The sequence below is a fragment of the Venturia canescens genome, chromosome 2 (assembly GCF_019457755.1).
Source record: "Venturia canescens isolate UGA chromosome 2, ASM1945775v1, whole genome shotgun sequence".
Classification (NCBI taxonomy): Eukaryota; Metazoa; Arthropoda; class Insecta; order Hymenoptera; family Ichneumonidae; genus Venturia; species Venturia canescens.
The window spans coordinates 5,357,346-5,368,001 of NC_057422.1; the positions used below are offsets into that span (position 1 = coordinate 5,357,346).

The following is a 10,656-nucleotide window of genomic DNA, read 5'->3' on the forward strand; positions in this document are numbered from 1 at the left end:
TAAAAACATATCTAATCGGGAAAATGATTTATTCATGGCTCAAATCTCTGTTGGAGCGCGCTCTTCATAAGCTGTGTGTTAAATTTATAAATTTTATCGATTATTTATTGTTGTAACCAGTCGATGATGGGCCCAAAAAATTTGCAGGCGTTTTCCTCTGCGCTTTAACTATCAAAAAAAAAAATATCACGTTTGTACCTAATAATGAAGTTTGCGATAGTTCAACCTTAACGATTGGTTGACATCGATATAACTAATGCAGTAATTTGAATTCTGATAAATTCAATTGCTGCATGATTGCAATTGGGTTTTTAGTTGTAGGATTCTAATGACGAAGGGAAAATATTCCAACAATCCACTTTTCGTTTTGCATCAATTTATTTTAATTCCTCGCTGAATTCCTCGCATAATCCCCATTCTTAGTCATTAAGCCTTGAATTTGATAAATTTTGTGGAAATTGCGTGCGACGTATAGGCGAGTAAATCTTTTTGATAGATTCCCACAGTCTTCGAAGCGTCAAAGCCAACGGCATTGGAGAGACTCGTCGCGTGTTATAAAAATCAAATGTCGACCGGTGGAACAACTATGATGAAAAGGTGGTGATGGGAGCGCGTGCTTTTTCCACAATTGTGTAGTTTGATTGCACTGCAAGTCGGTATATCTGGTGAAATTTAGGAAAGCGTGATAGAGAGAAGGAGGGAAAGATTTGTAAAATTTCTCTCCTTTCATCCATCCAGTTTAAAAATTACTTCAGGTCCTCGTTATCGGGCCCTCAGGAAATTTAGCCCGATTCAGAGAGCCTCGATAAACGTTTTACTTCGTTAAAAGTCTAGAACTTCGGGATTCCCTTCGAAAGGGAAGCCGTTAACGGTTATTTCTGTAACTCAGGGCGCGCATGCAGCGCAATCAACTGTATATCGACTCCTTATTTTTTTTCATTCGACCATGAACGGATAAATGCTTTCTGATTTTCCATTCATCGAAATGTTTTTTTTCCACATGATTTCGAATATCTGTTGGATTTATCACTTTTATTGGACTTTCGAGGATTACTGTTGACTGTGTTGGCGTGGGCGACGAGGTTTTTTTTTTACTACAGCAAGAGTAATATAGTGTCCGAATGAAAACCTAATGAACTATTCTTCTCTATTGCATTAAACATCATAGCAGCACGAATGTGTTGGTATACTCTACGAAGTATCTCGAAGTTCAATTTTTCTCTGCTGCAGAAGAAAGTCACAAAACTTTGTTTATGCTAGAGACTCTGGATGGAGCGCAGCTTGAAAAAAAAATGAACATTTCACAGTTTCCTTGTCTAGGGAACTGGTTCAAGATGGCGACTTTTCAATACCCTCTTCCACCACAGTGCTGATTCTTTAGGCGTGCGTTGTCTCTCGGGATCTGTGAAGTTTACCTTGACGATGCCAAAGCACTCGCTGCGATAGAGCAGAAAAAATATTTATTTCATTATTAATGGATTCGATTGATGGAACTCCGCGTTAAATTATCTTGCTTAGTACTTATCGTCAGAGAATGGGTATTGACGAATAGTGGAAGCTGATTAAATAAAGAAATATTTTATGGCTGTTAGAGAAACGAGAATGGCAAATGGCACGATTGAAACAAACTTTTCCAATTTGAACCGAAATGAGTTAGCAATAATTCGAGTACTCTCAATTGTTTGAACAATCACCTGTAACCCATATCCCATTCGAAATTATCGAGCAACGACCAAACGAAGTATCCTTTAACATTGACGTGGTCACGATTCATCGCAATGAGCATACTTTTCACGTAATCGTGATAGTAACGAATTCTGAACAAATCAAGAGTTTCTCCTCGGTCGGATACGCCATTTTCCAATACGTAAATCACTGGGTTTCCGTAATCACTTGCGATTTTTCGCAAAAGATCACCAAAGCCTTCGGGTACGACCTGGAAAATCAATTCGATCAATTCAGCTTTGGGGTGCTCCGGAAAACAGGAACGTTTTGCTGCTATTACGTACGTTTAGCCACGTAGATGAAGCTTTCTCCCAGGCTGGATCAGGACTCCTCGAGATACCACGGTCATGAAGAAAAGACGGAACGCTTCCTGTTGCTCCGGACTCAACGAGCCAAGAAGTGTAATGATTCAGTCCCAAAAAATCCGCGGAACCTCTTTCAGAAATGCAGTAATACAAATACATTACTAAACATTGCGCTTTGAACGTTCACTGGGAAAAACAAATTTGTTGATTCAATGACAATTGGTGTTATTGGAAAAATTTTCTTTATTTAACTGCAATGTTTTTGGCGGGAATCAATCTGCAGGATCTAAAATTCTTTTGTTCGTTTGAGGAGGTTCAAGCGTATCTCATGGAAAAATTATTTTCCAACGTTGCACAATAACATTTCTCAAACAGAAAGCTTAAGACAGTATTAAACTTCTGGCGGATTATGCCGATGATTCACCGTCTCGAAATTGAGACATTTATTGTTGAAGTTCTCAATTTTTCGAAAGCTTCTATAAAAGCCCATGCTTAATCTGTCATTTTCAACAGTCAATATCTCGATTACGAGACGGTGAAACCTCTCTAAATTTTTCAAACGCATAATTAAGCGCTGTTCAAGGAAGATTCACGCTAATTTTCAATTCATTAACTTGGAATAATAAAATCTAATGTATTATTCGTATGGTATTCTATATTGCTTGAACTTCCTTAAGGATATATTGCACAGGCGATCCAATGTTGCCATGCTAAACCATGCTAAAAACATAAAAAAATTCAAAATGATCAGAATTTTATAAAATTTGGTGAACATATTCTTTAGTGCCAAATTTGACAATACAAATTTTTTAAGATTTTTCTTCTGTACAGTTATCGAGTAATTGATCACTAAAGTTCACGTGTATAAGCATAGCGTTTCCATATATATAGGTATACATTCCAGGCATAAGAAATCTGCTTTAATGCGTAATTACTCGATAACTGAACAGAAGAAAATTTTGAAAAAATTTGTGTTTTCGCACTTGATGTTGAAGAACATTATCACCAAATTTGATCAATTTCTAATTATTTCGACTTTTGTATCATTCACCCTTAACAACATTTAACCTTCTGAAGATATATTTCATTGCTGGCACCTCGTAATGCCACATTTCGTTGTTCCAATGACATTTTTTTCTTAGTGTTCAAAATCATGATTGATTCAGAAAAATCTTTGTTTTTTGTTCATCTAAAAGGTGTTTAATCTTCACAAATCCCATCGAAATTGATATTTTTTGGGCATATAGTTGACAACGTTCCCAAAATAATTTAAAAAATGTTGTAATCAATTTTTGAGAAAGTTGTGATTCCGAATCATTTCTCATTCTATCATATAATAAAACTACTGAGAAAAGGTTTCGGCTATAGCTCATCAAAAGGATTCTTTGAAGTGTTTTAAATTGATTCCTATCGATGATTCATCACAGCAAAAAGGCAACGGGGATAACTCGAAAAAAGTTGTAAGTAATAAGAAAAAACCTGATCTTGTTGACCCATTCCGTCGTGAATTCCGGAAGCCGTGATCTTTGGAAGCCTTGTCTTGCACTATTTTCGGCAACAAGTTTTTTTATAATTTCAGGATAATCACCAGTTGCAGAGAATATGGGATGAAACATCCAACCGTTACCGAATGTGAAAGCTGTGTCAGCAGCTGTTTGATCGACGTTCGGATTTTTCGGGTAGTAATTCATCATGTTGAAGCTGAGACCAATAATGCCATTTTGTAAGGATTTGAATTGATTCTGATACAATCTGTAGACGCTTGCATGAGCTTTGAGGGCGTTGTGAGTGCACAGATATTCGGCAATACCGTGAACTTTTTTACCAGGTGCATGATCACCAAGAGAATAGCCCTTGACACAGTGAGCTTCTGGCTCATTCATCGTCACCCACTTTTTAACCTTTGGCCCAAGTTCCTGAAACAGTATTCGTGCATAATCAACGAACCAATCGATCATTTTCTCGTTTGTCCAGCCCCCAAGATCTTCCATACTCTGCGGATGATCCCAATGCAACATCGTCACTATTGGCTCAATCCCATTCGCCAAAAGCTCATCGATAAGATTCTTGTAATGTTCGATGCCAGGTCGATTAACAGTGTTCGAAAAACCAGTCGGTAGTATCCTCGTCCAACTGATGGAAAAACGATAAGCGTCGAACTGAAATCATAAGTTTCCATTTGTATTTACACTTTTCTGGGAGGGACATTTGGAATGTGATGAAAACGAGAGAATTTGCAGCAACGATAAAGTCTCAATATCAATGAAATACTGAAAAAGTTTTGGCCACCAACATTTTTTGCTGCAAATATTATAATCGTTCTAATCGAACGTTCAAGAAACGTTGGGTATTTGCGAACTTCGCAATCGATTAGTAAATACTTCCATATTAACTCAAACAGAAAATCTGAGAGCAATATGAACATTTGCAGTATTAACGTGTCCTTTAAATATTAATATCACATTGATGATGGAATGAAATAACAAGTTAGTGATTCATTTTACATAGCATAAAATTGATTCTAAAAAAAAGCAAATAAATAATTATTATCCCTAAAGAGCAAACTCACTCCCAATTCCTTCAGTAACTGAATATCTTGCTTGTACTTATTGTAAGAATCACATGCGATATCAGCATTGTCGTGATTCATAATACGACTGCTATCGGCGTGAGTGTAATGGTCCCAAATACTTATTCCCTTTCCTGTGAAAAAATATATTTTTTAAATCGTCCATTCATAGGGAAGACACAGATTAAATTAATTCAATGACTTTTCGTAACATCGTAATTTCATTGATAATAATTGGAGAGCTTTATTGATATGGAGAACTTGAAAATTTTTCCAACCTCTTCATATCGCTTTTATGGTGTTTTTTTTATTTATTTTTATAGAGAATTCGATTTTAGACCAAAATTCCCATTTGGGAGCGAATGTACTTGTTTCAACTGCTTTTATAGCGTGCTTTATCAATTGGAATAACGCGATGGCCTGATTTCAGAACAGGCCTCGACTCTTTTTTTTGTTTAGCTATTTCATTGGACCCTACGTCACACAGCGGTTGATACGTGATTTTTTTTCCTCAGTGTCACTGTTGAGTTATTTTCGAACGTATGAGAAACAAAATCGATTTCTCACCAGTGGCGTTCCAAGAGCCTTCAATTTGATGAGCAGCCGTGCTGGCCCCGATGACGAAACCTTCGGGGAATCGCAAATAATTCGCAACGTCATGCTTGACATCAGCGTTACTCCTGAAAATTGAGGTAGAAAAATTTCACTTTGAATCACACGCGTGATAGAACAATATTTGACGACTCATCGCACAAGTCCTACATGTTTTCTTACAGGCCAAAAATTAAGACGAGAATTACGAAGCTTCGCATTTTCTCGCAGCCGTTGACTCCGGCGAAATAGACGAATCTGCATTGACTGTCCAAGTCTTCGTGAAAGCGTGTTCAAATCCGCAGGAAACTCGTCGTTCTGTAACAGCCACATGTCGGAGGTTATCGGAATTTACTGGTTTTATGTATACGACACTTGTTGCAACATTCGAGAGACAAGCTCGTCACGGAGTCGCGATCTTGTTTCGCTTTCTCGTCGAGTGAGCTTCAATTTAGTGGAAGAAGAAAAATATCGTATACATTAGAACTCGTACGTTGGTATGCCGTATAATTTCAAAGAAATATCCGTTTTTTTACAGTCTCTAGCATATCGGAGGAAAGAAAGATTTACTGAAATAACAACTATTGAAACTTTCGAATGAGTTAGTAGCGCTCGTAATTTTCCGACAAATGATCCTGCTAAAGGTTCAGAGTACGAAATCATTTATTTCTTACTCAAAAAGTTGTGTTGACAAGGCAAAAGAACTGATATCTTAAAGCAGAGTGTTGACATCCCACTGAACCTGAAAACCACGCTCGAATGCACTTTTGTACTTTTGTACCCGAGCCATTGAGTTTTTTTTAAATCATAAAATCGTCACATTTACACACCTCTTACACTAAAATCAAATGTTTTTCTTCGCGTTCATTTTAACGGAAAATGCGAATAAAGTTTTACTGTTCTGCTTGGAGGTAGTGAAAGTATAAACGTAAAATAGGTACTGCGAAGAGAAAATAAAATTTTTGCATATACGAGACTGCAGGTGGATTTGGTAAATATCCAATGGAATGAGTAGGAGGGTGTATCTATTCCCGAGTAAAGAGAATTGTGGTAAAATCTCAGTTTTTATGACCCATTACATTATCGCAGTACTTTCGAATGAGACAACTCTCGTAAGATTTTCGATCGACTGCTCCCTTTCTCGCTATATGTAGACGCGAGAGGTACGCGAGGGTGTTATTCGATTTTTCCGCTCAGATGAGCATTTCTAGGCACTTGAAATTTGCAAGATACGCGTTTACGCGATGTATGTGCAAAAATTTTTGTCGGATGATATTTTTCCGTCTTCACTCGTTCTATGAGTGTCTTGTGTTGCTCTCGATGCTCGCATCGTCGTTCTATATTCCACGCTCCTGTGTATTCCATGGCTATATAACGCTGCTGTGCGAAAGAATCGCTTCGGTTACTTTATGTCTTACGAGTTGGAGCTGCGCCCAGGGATTTTCCGGTCGGAGGGGGCTGTGGCGGAAAAAGGATGAAGGGGCAGGCCGGGGGAAGGGAGTTTCGAGGGAAAATGTGTGAGAAGGAGTCGACCACTATTATTTCGTTGGAAAAATATAAAAGAGAGACGACTCTGAAAATTGCTTTCTCACGAATACAGAACGTCCACGAGCACCATCATATCCAACTACTTGCAGGGGTGACGCTGCTGATTCCATACTCTATCCCTTTTCCTCTTTGTCTTGCTTTTGGCATTCCCCTCTCGACAGCTTTGTCTTCTTTATCCTCTTCTTTGCTTCTCCTCCCGTTTCACTCTCAGCGCATGCTTTTCTTCTAATTCGTAAAATTTATCGTCAACGCGACCACCGCCAACACCATCGCCATGACTCTGTCCGACGACGCACCATAATTTACAATCCTCGATGAACAAAAAATCAAACTGCCCTGCCCTTCCCTTTTCTGTTGCATATACAGACGATATCTATGTCTATAAGATCATATATATATATATACAGTTAAGAGAATGTAGTGATGGTTTATGACCGTGCCAACCATTCTCATCGACTATATACAGACCGTTTCGTCTTTATTATTCTCACAGCCCCATTTTACAATTGTAAAACTCGGAAAAATTGCGTTTTATTAGCCATATATATTCTGACGATATTCTACTTTTTCTCATTATTCGTTTCGCGGACCCGGGTGCGCAGGGGAACACAAAATCTGAGTACTGATCACGATGTTTGTAGGGACAAAAAATCCTTTCGGTAAAAGGGTGAAAGAGTGAATATACCCTCGGGCTTATCGCTTTATCTATAGAGCACTAGAAAACACACACTTTCATTTTATGTCGCCCGACAAACATAAGAGCCGAATAACATATAAAACGAAACATCAAATTTTCGCGTTGAAATTCGTGGAAAAAGTAACTGTTATTTCCCCTGTAACATATAAATGGACAAATACATAACTCAATCCCATAATTCCAGTAGCCGAGTGTCAACGTAATCTGTTAAATAAATGTTGGATTTTCTGTAACCACTCCCACGTTTGGTACTTCCAGGGCCCAGGGTTTCCCCTATTTCGTTACTTTTCCCTCTGAACAAGGGATTTGTAGAGCATTAGACCAGCAAAGGTACGTCGATTTCATCATTCCGGGACAATTGATGAGAGCTCACTGCAACAACACTACGCCTCAGGAAATTACAAGATATTCAAGGATTATTAACTCTACAAGAATAATTGTTGTGATTGAGTATAGGAGAGAATGGGTAGGGTTGTGACGATTTTCACCTGATCGCCCATAGTTCTGTCGATATGCTCGTTAAGCTTGACGAAAAGTATTGTTTAACGTAATGTGTACATTGGTATATTTATACGAATTACAATTATTTCCCTAAACACGACGAGTCACTCATATGAGTGAGTTAGAAAAAAGAGAAATTGTCACAACGAACCGCATCCCTAGGACGGTTGTGACAGTACCTGGGGCCAATAGTGACACGTTAAAAAAATACTCGAATATGGCTCGAAATTAGTTTATTTGCAAGCAACGTAATACAACATATCGCAATAAAACTTTCTTATTGTTAGAAAGCAATTAGAACTTTGCAGAAACAGAAATAAAATCTGGGAACGTTGCAACCAGATATTCTCAATTTGGGTCCTACTTTTCATCCCATTGTAGCTTTGTCACATGCAAAAAACTTCCCTCCAAACATATGCTGCAAGATCAGCGACCTGGGTTATTGATAGCTTACGTCACAATCGTAGCCAGGAAAAACGTCACAACCGTACCCAATGCACTTTTTTTGCAAATTAACAAACGCCATGTCAGTAATAAACAATCTATCAATAAAGTAAGCGCTTCTATTGAACTACTAACGTTTAACTTATATCGAGGAAAAATTCTCATTTTTCTGTCAGTAATTGTCAAAAGAAATCGAACAAAAGTCCTTACTTTTCGCTATCAAAAACCAATGAGAGCTTCTACTGGCGTGTACGATGCCGAGCGACACTAACTCTGAGACAAATTCGGACGTGCAGCTCCTTTGTCTCCTTGCACATCCCTGCATATGACAACTGTTACAATCGTATCGTGGCACAACCGTACTCAGTCTCCCTTATTTTAAGTATTCATATTAATAATTTGACGTGAGAAAAAAAAAGAAATTTGCAGTTTGGTTAATTATGTAAATGTATGTTCGTAAATGACAAGTTCTAACTTCTAGGCAAAGGTGGAGACGCCTTGAAGAGCTGCCAGACGGCATAAGTCGTGTGTCAGTCACGCGCACGGTTCATAATTTGGGTCGCTGGAGTAGACTGAACTAAAGGAGGTGGCCATTCCCACGTGCGCAATCTTTCGAGCCTTTCTTTTTCTTCTCGTTCTTTTCCCTCTTTTCTATCTAATATTCTCTCTCATTTTCCGCAGTTTTCCAACGCGCCGAGCAATCGCTAACGTCGATGGAATTTTGCTGGTAGCCGTAGCCATTTACTACCACCTTTTTCCTCGTCACAGCTACTACGGGCACCATCCTTAAAGTTACTTCCGAAGTTGGCTAGGTAGATTCCACTAGCCCGATAAAATATTCAGATTCATTAACTCCTCGCACATTTTTTTTCGCTCAACCCGTCGGTTTTCATGCTACTGCCCTCGAATGCACGAGGATGAGAGTCGGGCGCGAACCTCTCAACGAACCCCTTCGATCTAACTTATGTTCTCGGGAAGCACACAGCATGGTGCCGCTTCACTGGTGGAAGGCGCCCGACCGAGCTCGTATTCTTATCCGTGTGCCTCTTTCGACCTCACGGAATTTACAATTTTTCCTCTATCTTCGACCTCATTCTCCCTCCGGGCTTTCCTAACTCTTGGCCCATGATTCCAACACCAAAAATACCGTGGCTATGCCCTTTCCCTGCGCGAATATTTCATGCTTTTAAAATTCCGGCGCGTTAGAGGCTAAGAACAGAAAGAGCTCGAAAAAAAAACACCTATTGATAAAACGAGGGTAAAAATATGTATACGTGCTCTCTTCTTCTTTATTAAGCTTCCGCCCTTCTCCTGTAAGATTACAGAGATTAAAATTTCACCTTTATAACAAGGCGTTTTTAAAACATCTTTCGCTAAAAAGTCCCCTCGGTGCGAGACGGAAAATTAATGAAAAAATTCAATGATCGCATTTTAACCCGAAGGCACATTATCACTCGACCCTACACGGTTCACTTGTGCGCATTAATCCAGTAGAGATTCAACACTATTGAATATTTGTATGAATACACTTGTTTTCGTTCATGCAGTAAGCAAACTGAAATATTTATCCATCCATCGATTTTTCCGCCTCTGTTCTTTCCTCGAATCAAAAATTTTCCGCGAATCAGCTCAAAAAGTAGAAGATAACTCCATCACTTCAACAGCGGTTTTATCGTCCAACAATTTGAACAAAAAATTCATTTTCTCTCTCCATTTTCAATATTTATAACTACCAGCAAACCAGCAAACGAAAATTTTTTAAATGTGCATAATTCTAGGAGAAGAAAAAAATGGAATGCATAAAACGCCCTTTATGGCTGTAATATCCTCGTGTTTTTGCTAAAGAATAATGAGCTGTAAAAAAAAAACTTTCGACGTTTTATGCTCTTTTGATTTTTTTATTATTACTGCCCATGACCTTGTGGATTTTTACGATCCCATATCGCATCACATTAACCTCGTTTTCCCCACCCTCTGTTAATTATATTTCCTTTTGGAAAATCCTCAAAAGGCGTGCTGCTAGTGCACAGCTGCGCTTTCCTTTTGCACTACTGATTGCATTTGCACGAGGGCTGAGGGGAGTGTGGAAAACCTGACCGAACTCAGAACGAGGAGAAAAAAACTGGGAAAAACTGCGGCCTGCTCGGAGGTCGATGCGCGGGCTGGTGGACGGCTAAGCGTCACCCAACCGAGTATCAGCCGACCGAGGGTTGTTGAACTTGAGAGATTGCCAAAGCCACACACTGACCACGCACCCATCGCTGCTGGCTCCGAGA

At 39.0% G+C, this 10,656-nt stretch overlaps 1 protein-coding gene across 2 annotated transcripts; it reads right to left on the reverse strand.

Moving 5' to 3' along the window:
• Window positions 1–359: 359 nt before the first annotated feature.
• On the reverse strand, window positions 360–5,530 carry LOC122406455 (myrosinase 1-like). Of its 2 annotated transcripts, none has more exons than XM_043411911.1 (7): window positions 5,374–5,530; window positions 5,167–5,279; window positions 4,600–4,733; window positions 3,510–4,189; window positions 2,010–2,160; window positions 1,695–1,936; window positions 360–1,437 (listed from the first exon to the last, which is right to left on the reverse strand). In XM_043411911.1, exons 1-7 carry the CDS (start codon window positions 5,409–5,411, stop codon window positions 1,317–1,319), a joined length of 1,479 nt encoding a protein of 492 aa, XP_043267846.1. In that variant the 5' UTR covers window positions 5,412–5,530; the 3' UTR covers window positions 360–1,316. The 2 variants fall into 2 exon arrangements, with proteins under 2 accessions (XP_043267846.1, XP_043267847.1); XM_043411912.1 differs by having other exon boundaries at window positions 5,362–5,442.
• Window positions 5,531–10,656: the final 5,126 nt, after the last annotated feature.